The sequence below is a fragment of the Dunckerocampus dactyliophorus genome, chromosome 3 (genome assembly GCF_027744805.1).
Source record: "Dunckerocampus dactyliophorus isolate RoL2022-P2 chromosome 3, RoL_Ddac_1.1, whole genome shotgun sequence".
NCBI classification, from domain to species: Eukaryota; Metazoa; Chordata; class Actinopteri; order Syngnathiformes; family Syngnathidae; genus Dunckerocampus; species Dunckerocampus dactyliophorus.
The window spans coordinates 31328174-31342209 of NC_072821.1; the positions used below are offsets into that span (position 1 = coordinate 31328174).

The 14036-nt window shown below is 37.9% G+C and overlaps 1 protein-coding gene across 4 annotated transcripts in view; it reads left to right on the forward strand.

The window, feature by feature from the left end:
* Positions 1–14036, forward strand: part of tp53bp1 (tumor protein p53 binding protein, 1) — an 87704-nt gene that overhangs the window by 38058 nt on the left and 35610 nt on the right. For 3 of the 4 annotated variants that reach the window (XM_054771789.1, XM_054771792.1, XM_054771791.1), the window contains exon 3: positions 3245–3559. In XM_054771789.1, the coding sequence (XP_054627764.1) occupies positions 3518–3559 (42 nt within the window). In that variant the 5' untranslated portion in view covers positions 3245–3517. Of the gene's footprint in view, positions 1–3244; positions 3560–10348; positions 10516–14036 lie in introns of those variants that run through there. The other variant, XM_054771790.1, reaches the window with a different exon arrangement.

Below are 14036 nucleotides of genomic sequence, written 5' to 3' on the forward strand. Positions count from 1 at the left end.
CATGTTGTGGGAAGAAAAACAGAACAAATGGAAAAAAACAGCTGCAATTTTAAAAGAATAAAGCTAAAAATATTAAGAGAATAAAGTCATATCCTAACGAGATAAAAAGTCGTAATTTTACGAGAATAAACTCATAACATTATGAGGAAAAATAATGTAATTTTTGTAACATAGAGTTGGAATATATTTTTTAAAATTATGTTATTTTTTTATCATAAATTTATAAAAAACAAAATTAAGTTATCATTTTTGGAAAATTAGGTTGGGGAAAAAGTTATAATATCATGGGAATAAAGTAAACATATTATGGGAATAATATTAGGCATAATGTTACAAAAAGAAACTGTACAAAAATTATTAATTATTTAAGAAGAATGCCGAAAAATAGGGAAAAAAGAGAAAAGCTGACAGTAATAATAGGCTTTTTCACCTACATCACAAAACTGAGACGCAGTTCTTTCTTGAAAACGTCTTAGCATATCAAGGATCCCTTGCATCCATTGCATTTTTCACTAAAAACACGTTTGGACACGCCTGATTTAAATAGACCTCATGGATTCTTTTTATTGTTCTCTGAACCTGTTAGCGTGATGGCAGTGCACCAGCAGGGTATTAGTATTCAAGGCACAAACAAAGGAGGAGCTATAGTAAGAAGCAGGCAGACCAGTCCTGCATGACAGATTTTCCCTGAAAATAAATAGAAAGCAGGAATGTATTTCACAACCTCTCTGGGCCTCAAAAGCCTGCTGGTCTAGCAAACTACAAATAGCCTGTTTAATATGTTGAATGAGCCTTCATTCATCAAAGAAATGAAACGTTTCAATGTGACCTTTGCATGTCAGCATGGATGTATGGGCGTATGATTCCAGACTAGCTCCTATCAGTTGAACTTTGAATTCATGTCCGTTCTGTGGGCCAGCGAGCCAATCAGACTGAAGAAAATACAAACCAATAAAGCACAAAAAACGAAGAAAAACACGTGAATGGCCCAGATCTGCCCCAGAATGGCTTCCTACCTGTTACAGTAAATGGTCTTTGAAGATTTTCATGCATCCTGTCATGATCAACAGTTTTCACCAGGATATACAGTGGAACCTTGGTTAGCGTCATTAATTCGCTCCAGAAGGAAACGGACGCTAACTGAATCAGTTTTTCCCGTAAGAAATCATGTAAATCCAATTAATCCTTTAAACACAAATGACAACATAAAACACATTTTTTTTTTATAGTTTTCCAATTATAGTTTTACTTGTACAGTAAACAATTCTAAATACATATAAATGATCAGTGAAAGGGATAAATGAGCATTTAAGATTACATTTACCCTCATTGAAGACCTGATTGTTCCCAAAAACACGATGTAGGAGCGAGCTCAACACAGACACCACCTTCCTGTTTTGCCATGAGTTATTTCTAGAATTCGCCTCAATAACCCAAAATGAAATGCAAATCAAGTTATTGAGGAGAGTGACACTATTGAATTCAAAACATAAGTCATGGCAAAACAGGAAGGTGGTGTCCGTGTTGATCTCGAGTCCATGTAGCATAATGTGGTGTGAACAATGAATAATAGGAGTGTAAAGGTGATTATAGGGATGGGATTTCGTGTCTAGAGGGCTGTAATAATGTTATAAACCATATTTAGAAAGTCCTAAACAGGTTTTCTATGCCCTAACTGCAAAAATATTCAATTTATTAACATTGAATCCTTTATCGCAGAAATTCATTTATTGTGTTTGGGTCTGGAACCAATTAACCACTCTAAACGAGGGACGACTGTATATACTGTACTGTAGATCCACATGAACATGGGATCCATTCACTATCTACCACATGGCCTGAACTCGTATCTCATGTTAGGATTCATTGATTCCAGCTCGCATTTGCTCTGGATATGAGAGCTTGATCAATAAATGCTCAAGAGAGACGTAATCTGATCTGCTGTGTCAGACAGCTGCAGACATATTGGATTGTTAGATGCTGATGTGGCAGAGAATGTACTCTAGTGCTTACCATTATTTCTGTGTACAACAACTGCATGGGCAATCTCATCAATGACTATTTCAAATGTTACTGTTACCAACAGTGAAATGTGGCATTGTTATGCACTGATGCCGACACAGAAATCCCTCGTTTGTTGCGATTAATCGGTTCCAGACCTGACCGCAATAAGTGATTTTCCGCGCAATAGTGTTCCTTATTCATAAATGCAACATTTTGTAGTTAGAGCATAAAAAAACTGTTTACGACCCTCTAAATATGATTTTTAACATTATTAAAGCCCTCTAGACGCAAAGTAACACCCCTATAGTCAATCCTATTACTCAATATAGTACATACAATGTGAGTGCGGGCACATTGAGGGGGAACTACCGCTGTGGTGGCTGCGGAGCCGAATATCCAACATCCAACGTGAAACTAACTTCACCACAGTACACCGCGGACATGTCTGCAAGGTGGTGTTGCGTTTTCTTCTTCTTGAATGTGTCTTCTGAATGCCTTATATTTATTTGTATTTTACTTCATTTAGGCATTTTGATGCTTGAAAATGCTTCATTTAGGCAAAAAAAAACCCATAAATTTGCTTAAATATGCATATTTTTTGTTAATAATAGATCTTATTCAACCACAAAAATGTATGTATTTATTAAGTAATGCACTTTTGAAAAACTGATTGGGACTGAAAAACTGAAAAACAAAATTGTAAGTACGAAGCAACGAAGGATTACTGTATCAAAAATCTGGATGTGGCTTCAGGAGTGGTTGTTCAGTACTACAAGTACTACTACACAGGAAGTGAGAGATGTGGTTGCTCGCACGCAGGAAAACACTGCCTCCTAGTGTTTTGGTACAGAATTGCAAGTCACGAGATCAGCCCTCAACGGCACACGCTAGATCCCAATTCTTTTACATATTTGAAGGTTTTTTTTTTAATTTTTTAAAAGTAACACAATAATGACTTTCTCTGGTAACTAATTACATTTATGAAGGAGTAATTCTGTTACTAATTCAATTACTTTTTTGTGAAAGTAACTAGTAACTATGACTACAGTAATTTATTTTTTTTTATTAGTCATTTGCCCCAAACTGATTATGAGAGACAAATGTGCAGGCAAATGTTCCAGGTATGGCAAATAAAGAGATGAATCGTAGCACATACACAATATGCTCAACACCTTGACAAATCAGCATGTTATTGACTATTTTGTCATATAATGTAATGATGTTTTCTTTTTTGTTACAGAATTCCTACTACGGTACACTTGATTCTCACAAGTTTATCCCGGCAGCAGCACTCACTTTGCGCTCTTACCTTGTGTGATGCGTTTTCCGAGTGATGGCCGCCGGTAATCTCATGCGATGTTTCCTGAGCGGTGCAGCAACTCTTACCCTCGCGCTAATCCTGGTACTCAACTTAACGGGCTGGCTGCCGCTGAAGGAATTTCCATGGTAACAGTGCCACCGGTGGACGCTCTATCTCCATGACAACCACATCCAGAGAAAGTGCGGTGAGCTGATGCGGGATGACCTAGGACTGTGGGTGTTGCCCTCGTGGAAGGTAGGTGTATTATTGGATAACGTGCTATGTGCCTATTTGACGTCACTGCCCATCATTGGTGGAAACAACAAAGAGAATTGATCAGCTTGATGAACCCTCTGAAAAAGACTGAATGGAGATGATGAACATATGACTTCCTCTCTCTATTTCCAGCAGGTGAGGAACTGATTCTTGGGTACAGACCAACACATCACGTGCTGGACCACTGTTCTTCTTATTGCTAAAAAAAGAGCCCGCTTAAGACGACCGCTTTTGTCGGCATTAAATTTGAGACCCTATGAAAAACTGGTCCGTTAATGTCGACATTGTGTTGTTAACTTTCTCACTGTCGCAAAGCAGCGTGAAATGACAGCAACACAACAGCTGTCCAGTTACACAGCATTAAAACACGCACACAGCGCCTGCCTGCTCAGTGCAAAGAATAAAACCTATTATTCCAAAAATAAGCATATTTAAGCAAACTGTACGTATCTTGTGCCTAAATTAAGCATTTTCAAGCATAAAAATGGCTAAATGAAAATACAAATATAAGGCATTCAGAAGATACATTCAAAAACGTTGTGATGATATGCAGTATTCTACACTGGTCACTAGGTGTCGGTAATGCTACTGTCATGTTGGGTGAGACACACAAGCACCAGACTTGATCGGCGGAACAACAGGTTTTCATTGCAGGTTTGAATGGTCTCACAACAGGCACAATAATCCCTAGCATGGGCTACTATCGTGGCCGTAACCCACGCCAAGCTAAAACTCCCTGTCCACGCCACCGGAACACATTTACAGCAACACACACGAGTAGGAGTCTTATTTATGTCTTAAGTTTTGTATTTTCTCTTATTATATCTACTATATTAGGCGTGCAGAGAGGTTCATGGCTGATGAGGCACTAACTCCTTTGGCGTTTTTAATCCAAATATTTTCAGATACTGTACTTCTCAGACCCAATTATTTTTATGTTTGTATAAATTGAAAAACATTTGTGTTCTTACCTTTTATTTGTATGTGAAGTACATACAGCCTTTCCTTCTCCAGGAAAAGTTCTGATACTTTGTTGTAAAACTCCTGCTGAGTTTGGATATGTAATCCTCCATCTTGTTAGTCAAATTCATTCATTCATTAAGCAGAGCGTAAAAAAATGTATAGACTGCATTTGAAGAAAAAAAGAAAAAGAAAAACGCTGTCTTTTCCATTGTGGAAGGACAATAATGACAAGCACCTTTCATCTCTCACACGCCCCCGCCCCTTCAGGATGCAGCGGTACTGCAGGTGCCTCTTGGATGACATTTCTACGTATTTTATTGTTCGATTAGCACGAATGACGATGTCATACTGACATTAGACATTACACAGGGTGTAGAAAGTCATAAATGTTATATTACATTATATTATCGGCCACATGCTGACAAACAGAAACTGGCAGGCGCCATGAGCCAACTCAGTGTGCACTCAGACGGCAGGCGGGGCTTGCGCACTAAGCCGAGAAGCAACGCTCTCGGTGACCTCAGCTTGGTTTTCTTCCCTGTATTTGATCAGCAAATCTGCAAATTCAACGATTTTTTAATAAGAAAATGTTAAAAATCACACAGAAAATACATTTATAATACAGTCCAATTGACAAATATTAATAATTTTTTGTTATTACTGTTTTTTGTATTTTTCATCATGACAGCCTCCGCTGAGCGCATGTCACTGGATAAGAGCATAAAACTTCATATGATAACTGAATAATGTAAATAAAAATATGCACAAATGGAGGAAAATCATGTCAACAAACTGCTGTAGCTTGAAAAATCCTTTATTGTCATCCATTCTAATTATGTCTCTGGCCAAAGTCACGAGTAAGTGTGCACACGATGGCATTCAGAACATGCAAACTCCACACAGAGATGCCCAATGGAGAATCGAATCCAGATCTTCCCGATCTTCTGACTGTGTGGCCAACATCCTAACTAGTAGGCCACCGTGCGGCCCCCATGTGAAATTATGTACTTAACAAAAAAGTGTGAGATAACTCTAAACGTGTTATATTTTCGATTCCTTAAAGTAGCTTTTTTGATAGCGCTGCAAACCCTTGGTGTTCTCTCTGAGCTTCATGAGGTAGTCACCTGAAGTGGTCTTCACTTCACAGGTGTGCCTCAGGGTTACTTAGTGGAATTTCTTGCCTTATTAATGGGGTTGGGACCATTCAGTTGTGTTGTGTGTGTCCAAACTTTTGGTCTGTACTGTATAAAAAGTAGTAAATGATGATGTCATCAGCATTACTTACCTACATTACATTGCTTGGTGTATTCATCTCTGGTAGAAAAAAAAACCCGAGCTGCAAATAACACTCAGTGTTTCTATTTCTGCCATTGCCGTGAATAGTACCAGCCAATTTGAGTTGGAAAACTGACGCGGCTTTGTTCCCATTGTGATCAAAACAATGTTTCATCTGTGCGCAGATAGCAGACAAAAGAAGCCTTCAGTCAGCACAGGCTTTTATGTCTCATGTCATTAAGTTCATTCTGGGGCTGTAAAATAATCTATGAGTATCATTAAATTGGTGTAGTAATCGTAAATGCACTGTAGTAACAGCAACACAGTGTTTCCCATACGCTCGTCATTTGTGGTGGCCCGCCACAAATACATTTAGACCACCACAGATAACTTTGGCGCAGCTTTTGTTTTTAAATTTGTCGTGAACACATTATAATAGGTCAGTCTGTGTAGATTGTCGCAGCATAACACTGCTTCTTAACACACCTCGTACGCACATACCACACCTGACTTGGTCACGCACTATAACACACTTTTTCATCCATAAAGTGATATCGTAAAAGAACAATGACATGTACGTTATCTTAAAGACTCGCATGGAGCCCAGGAATTATCATGAATGTTTTTTTTCATTGCTCGTGCGTGTAATAAGGCACTGTAAACCGTACTCAGGCCAATTATGCATATACCCAACGCCACAGATAGATTGCAGTAACACTGCAGCAACACACTAGTGAGGACACAATAAAGGTTTCTTTGACACAACTCATATTACAGAGCCGTATGTTTCACTTAAATGTTGCATTGTGGTACCGGCGCAAACTTTGAACACACTTTGTCTAAATGAGAAGGTGGGTCTAAACCAGGGGTGTCCAAAAGTTTTCCAGCGAGGGCCACATAGTGAAAAATGAAAGGATTCAGGGGCCACTTTGTAAAGCGGGCTATTTTGTAAAGCAACACATGTCGATATGCAAAGAAGTTATATATATTTCAAGAAAAAACTGCATCCATGCTTTGTGATATAGATGAAAAAACATATTATTAGCTTGAGCTTCTCTTGCCTCCTTTTTTTTCCCATTTTTGCTGTGGTTGTTTTTTTTTAATTTTCCAAATATTTAAACTTTCTTCTTAAATAATCTTTGTAAATTTTCTTTTTGTAATATTATAACTTTATTCCCATAATATTAAAACTTTTTCCTCGACCTAATTTTCCAAAAATTACAACTTTATTTTGTTTTGTTTGTTTCTCATAATATTATGGTTTTAAAAAAACATATTTTTCTTTAATATTTAAAATCTCTGCTAGTAAAATTACATTATCTTTCCTCATAATATAGTATTGAGTTCATTCTTGACTTTTTTATCTTAATATTTTCACTTTATTCTCATAAAATTACAGCTATTTTTCTATTTCTACTGTTGTTGGTTTTTTGTTGTTTTGTTTTTCAGAATATTACAACTACAAAAAAGTCATTCTTTAATATTTCAAGTTAATGCTACTAAAATATATGCAATGTTTTTCTTGTTAAATTATATTTTTAGATGCGCTGCACAATTAAAAAAAAATAATTTAAAAAACAGCCCCGCGTCACAAATTAGACCCCTGACTTTGGACAACCCCTGGTCTAGACTTTTGTCATGGGCGTTTATTTACTGTACATGATCAAAGAGTTGACACACAAAAGGAAGCAAGAATCAACTATTTGTTTTCTGTTTTACCTGTAAAAAAAAAAAAAAAAATCAAATACTGGAATGTAATTAATTAATCGTCGATGAATTGATGGCACAATAAAATTGAAGAACTTAAATGACATAAAAGGTAAAGTAGCCAATAGGGGTGGATTGAGAGTATGGACACCAAGCTTAGTATCAGTATCGCATTACGTGATGGGATTGATATTTTTCAGTTCTTTTCTATGTTTATTTTCACAAATATCTGTGTTTTTTGTTGTTGTGTTGTTCATATTGTTGATTTACACATTAATCCCTGGTTTTTCCAGCGTCTCTCTATCGTGGTTTTACAAAAATATATGAATTTCTGTTATTATTGCTGTTATTATTAGTCAACAAAGCTGCATATTTAAGAAACTGTATGTATTTTTTGGCTAAATTAAGCATTTTCAAGCACAAAAATGTCTCAATGAACTAAAATACAAGTATAAGGCATTCAGAAGATGCATTCAAAGGCGTTGTGGTGATATGTAGTATTCTACACTGGTCACGAGGTGTCAGTAAGGTTACTGTAATGTTTGGTGAGACACATTGCAGTTTGGAATGATCTCACAACAGGCCCAATAATGCTGAGCACGGGCTACTGTTGCGGCCATAATCCACGCCAAGATAAAACTCTGAACTCTTGATGTCACGTCCTGTTTTCCCCCTACTCAGCTCCCCTAGCACCGGAACACATTTATAGCAACACTCATGACAAGTCTTATTTATGTCTTATTTTCTCTTATTATGTCTCCTATATTGGGTAACAGGAGTGAAACGGCGTGTTATTTCATGTCTAGAGGGCTCTAATAATGTTAAAAACCATATTTAGAAGGTCATAGACGGGTTTTCTATGCTCTAGTCCATTTTCTATGAATAAAGAATCCTGCCTTGCAGAAATTCATTTATTAAATGCATTTGATTTTCTTCCAGTACTATCAGAAAGAAAAGAAAAAAAAACACTGGCTTTTTCTCTGTGGTTGGACGTCAGTGGCAAGCATATTTTAGCTCACGCACGCCCCCGCCCCTTCAGGATGCATCGTGCAAGTGCCTCTCGTATGACATTTCTATGTATTTTATTGTATGATGAGCAAGAATAATAATGTCACACTTACATTAAAAGACATTACACAGGCTGTAGAAAGTCACGGTATATAATTAATGTTTCTGCCACATTATATTATTGGTGACATGCTGATAAACAGAGACTGGCAGACATTTTTGGGCCATAGCTCAGATTTTATTGCCCCTTGGTATATTCTGAAATTTAATGAATTTCTTATTAATGAGATATATTATTATTATTAATGATATATATTATTAAATATCACACTAATGTGCTTTATCACCTATAACACAAAGCTATGTTTTGTTCAGATTGCTGATCATATGTTGACCTACATTGGATTGTTTTTTAGCATCTTCCCGCATCCTTCAGTTTTTCTGTGTGGGGCACTCCCTGGACATCCATGACCTGTACTTATGATGTGTACCACTGATGGAGCACCTCCCATGTTTTACCACTCGTGTGCAGTGTTTGTTCTGCTTTTACCACACAACACCCATTCTCAAATGCTTATTTCAAAAGTAAATGACATAAACACAATGCTTTGCGTGGGTGTCTACTATGTACATGCATTTGATTGGCTTATTTAGCCACTCTTTGCTATTCAAAAGTTATTATTAGAGTGTGTCACCGATGCATGAAATACCTGCATGCAAATATCTGTGGCCGTGTCCTGTGAACTTGACCCCAAGTGCGACCTATCCCTGCGGAGGCGCCCGTGGTCAAAGAGATGCCTGCCCACAGCCTTTCAGTGTGCAGAAGATCAGGTCAAATGCAGATGTGGATAAGATCGTTGGCACCCCACTGCGAAAGAAAGAAAAACCGACAATTTTATACGTCATGACTTTTGTCAGTTTCCAATCATTTAAGTGATTTTTTTCCTTCATTGGCGTACATACTGTTGGTTAATTGCATATTATGGAAGTTTATTGATTTATCACAGTGGCTTTAACATAAGTGTAATTCATAAGTACAGTATAGATGCAGATTGGTAGCGACAGCAGAAGTAATATTTATTCTTCATTTATGCAAACAATGCTGCCGGTACACATACAGTATGACCTTCTGGATGTTATTGTTTCTTATGAAAATGTTTTTTTTCTTTTTATTTTCTTTACTATTTTCCTTTTTACAGAAAGTTTTTTTAATCACTCTTGAATCTGTGATATTTTGGCTGGTGGTCTCTGTATTTAAATATACATTTTCCAAACGGCTGCAGAAGGTAGGTCCAAATAGGGTTTCAATCCCCCTACCATCCCCCCCTTGTGCATGAAGCGACCATTTGACTTGCCAGATGCGTAACTAATTTGCGAGTGTGTATTCTGGGGCGTGCAGCTGCCTCATTATGCTTTAGGAGTGAGTCAGCAAACCCAATCCACCCTCATCAGTGTATCTACTGGCCTCTGCTGGTCAGAGTGGAAAGTGCACGTTCTTTGAACAACACTGTGACTTTCCCACCGGACAGTAGAATAGGAAAATCGACTACAGTTTGATAATAGAGCCTTAGTGTTTCACTGAAATGTAATTCCATTGCAGTACATTATATACGACCTAAAATAATAATAATAATACATATAATAATTTAATAATAACATTTTCCTGTCCTTTAAAATATTATTACAATATGCTCGTATTGGTCAATAATAATTAAGTATGCGTTACTTTAGCACCGGTGCACACCAATTAAAAAGTCAAATATACATACGTTTGGGTATTTTAACAAAGATTTTGCGCATCCGGGTTATTTTGTGATGAGCAGACACGCCATATCAATATTCCAAAAATGCCTTAACATCATTTACGTGCACTGCGTGTGCTCTCCGCATCCTGACTGTCTGCTTTACAGAGGCAAGGAGATGCACAGCCATGGAGGACAGCGTTTCATTGCGCACAAAGAGACTACGGATTGATTTCTAAGGTAACGTTGCTTATATTCCTTATTTGCACGAGGAGACGTGCACGAGGAGACGTGCATCGTCTGAATATTTTTGACGTAGGCTCCAGTAGAGGGAGCTCACTTGAGACATTTTGGCTTGTGACTGCGCTTTTCATCTAATTTGGCACACTGCCCTGCCCGCAGACATGACAATAGATTCGGCGTGCACTCTATTCTGGGTTGTACTGTTACCGTTTAGGAAGTGTTTTTAAAAGGTGACCTACACGACATGGACAAAAGTCTAGGGACGCGCCTTCTCCTTGTCATTTTTTTAAACAAATGAAAGGTTTGGACTAGAGCCATATTTTCTTCATCCAAAATTGGGTGGCTCTATCGATAGTATCGATACCATGGTCACCATGGTACGGCTTGTCTGGAATCTAACATTGTCTTATATTGTTGTTATTAACTGTACTGTTAAATGGTTCACTAATACGTTTGTTGATACAAATGTTTTTTGTTTGCCAAAAATTATCGGGGCATTGTAAGGCAACTGGACTGTTCAGGTTGTTGTGGAACATGTTTTGCGTCTCAATTGAGCTGACTTCATCAGTTCATGCTCAAAACTAGATAGAACGGCTGTAGTCCTACTTTGATCTAGTCTACTGTAGACAGGACAGCTCTAGTCCTAGTCCTATTTGGTCTTTGAGCATGAACTGAAGAAGCTTGCTTGGATGAAAGGCAAAACATCTTCTAAGACGACTTGAACAGTCCACTTGCCGCGTCTTAGTCTATCTATTCTTTCACACAATCACTCAATTAACTTGAAAAGATATGACGAGGACTTGAGCTGTCCTACCTAGTCTTTGAGGATGATTGATTTTTCACAAAATTGCTCAATCTTGAAAAATCATTTATGCTCAAAGAATAGTGATTTTGTGAAAAACTAGGTAGGACTAAGACTAGAGTTGTCCTACCTAGTCTTTTCCTAGCCAGACTAGAAATAACTAGGACTTGAGCTGTCTTATTTATACTAGATAGGACTAGAGCTGTCCTAACTACCCTTTTAAGCATGAATAGTTTTTCACGATCACTGGGTGATTTTGAGAAAAATCCACAGACTAGATAGGACAGCTCAAGTCCTAGTTCTGTCTCGTCTTTGTGCATGATTGATTTTTTACAAAATCACTAAATGATCTTGAGAAATCACTCATGTCCTACCTAGTCTTTCACTTAATCACTCAATTATCTTGAAAAACCATTCATGACCAAAGACTAGACAGTGATTTAGTGAAAAACTAGGAAGGACTAAGACTACAGTTGTCCTAGAACTTGACTTGACCGGACTAGGACTTGAGCTGTCTTATCTACAGTATACTAGATAGGACTAGAGCTGTCCTTACTAGCCTTTAAGTATGAATCATTTTTCGAGATCACAGGGTGATTTTGAGAAAAATCCACAGACTAGATAGGACAGCTCAAGTCCTGGTCCTATCTTGTCTTTGAGCATGAATGATTTTTCAAGAAAAAGTATAATTCTAAGTCATTGTGAATTAAAACAAAAAAATCTAAAATATTGAAAAGCCATTGATGTCCTACCTGGTCTTTCACAAAATCACTCAATGATCTTTAAAAACCATTCATGCCCGACACAGTCTTTCACAAAATCACTCAGTGATCTTCAAAATTAACTTATGCAGAAAGACTAGAGAGTGATTTTGTGAAAGATCAGGAAGAACTAAGGCTAGAGCTGTCCTAGCTAGTCTTTGAGCATGGACTGATTTGTCAAATCAGTACACAAAATATCCCTCTAGATAAAGGATCTGTGCATCTTATAACCATACTTTATAAGTGTGTAGATCAGACACACAGCATCTTTATGAAGCACCGTGAACAGACACCACGGTGCTTCTTCTAAAGATGCTGTGTGTCGAGCTTGGATTCATTTGCATGGCATGCTGTGAGGACTCGGGAGCACATCCTCTGTGGGTTTTCTCCTCTAACAGCAGCTCTAATCTGATTTGCATAGGCAGTGGTGTCACAGAATGTGGCATCTCCATGGAAACTGGGGTTGTCATACAAAAGATAAAGAGATATTTGGGTGGCTGTTCATCCTCAAGAGCGAAAGCAGACATCCCATTTATCAGCCTGTTTGTGTCTCATGTATTTTTGTACTAAATCATGGGAACGGAGGGAGAACGTCCTCTTCCTTCAGTGCATTCTGAATGATGAGGAGGAACCAAATTAATTTGTGTTTTGAGCTGTTTCTGTAAAACATTATTGTCGACTGAGAGTTTGGACATTTTGCAAATACAGTGAATTTACAATAGAGGTTGAATAATTTGGAGTGCTTGCTTTCATTGATACTGGAATGACCACATGACATCAGCAGCTCTGTGTTGTCTCAGGGATGAATTGAGGCAACTGGACTCTTCTTGTGTGCTGAAGACATTTTAGCTGTAATCCGAAAGGTTTTTTTATTCAGTGTGGAATCTCCCTATTTATGTCGGGGGTGGGTGTGGCTGCTGAACAACCGTCCTGCATAACAATAGGCTGTTCGCCTGCCTGGTGGCAAAACAGCTGGTTAGTGGCCACTCTTCCCCATGGAGTGAGACAATCTTTGGAGGAGAGATGATAAGACAGGTGATGGAGCAAACCTTCTCCTCTGTTTTGAGACGGCCTTTCTAGTTTGACGTAAATGCCTTCTTTCACGCCTCTTCCCAACTAGCGGTCCTCTCTTTCCAGAATTTGGACATAGTTGTCCTCGTCTTTTTGAGATGCAAATGAACTGCTGACTCTGGGCCCAAAGAATTTGCTCTCCTATGTTGTGCCATGCCTTTGTGTGAGGGTTGCTTCGTATCGGGTTGGCTATCATTTAATATGATCTGATACTGGTGCCAAATGCGTGCTTTTGAAACGGTGCCGGTGCATAAATAGCGCCCAAACCGGTACTTAAAAAATGGAAAACATAGAATTTTGGTCCAAACACAATGCATTTTTATTTTTACTGAATTTTGTGACATGCAAATTGAACAGAATAGTACAGTAATGCCTTGTTTATCGCGGTTAATTGGTTCCAAACCTGACCGTGATTAGTGAATTTCCGAGAAGTAGGATAACTTTTTCCTAAATAGAATATTTTCATAGTTAGAGAGCATAGAAAAGCTGTTTACAACAGTTTTTAATATTGTTAGAGCCCTGTAGACATGAAATATCACCACGACCTTGCACAAGTATTACCCAATAAAAATCGAAAATCCGACATTTAAGACATAAAATAAGACAGAACATAGACTCACACATGTCAGCATTGGGAGGGTTCATCATTGTTCTTTTTTTAAACTTCCTCTGTACTGTCCTTCCTGCGGCGGTTATAAAGCCTGTTTTTCCAGCGATCAAGTCTGGTGCTTGTGTGTCTCACCGAACATTACGGTAACATTAATGACACCTGGTGACCAGTATCGAAGACTACATATAACAATGTCTTTGAATGCGTCTTCTGAAAGCATTATATTTGTATTTTACTTCATTTAGACATTTTTATGCTTGAAAATGCTTAGTTT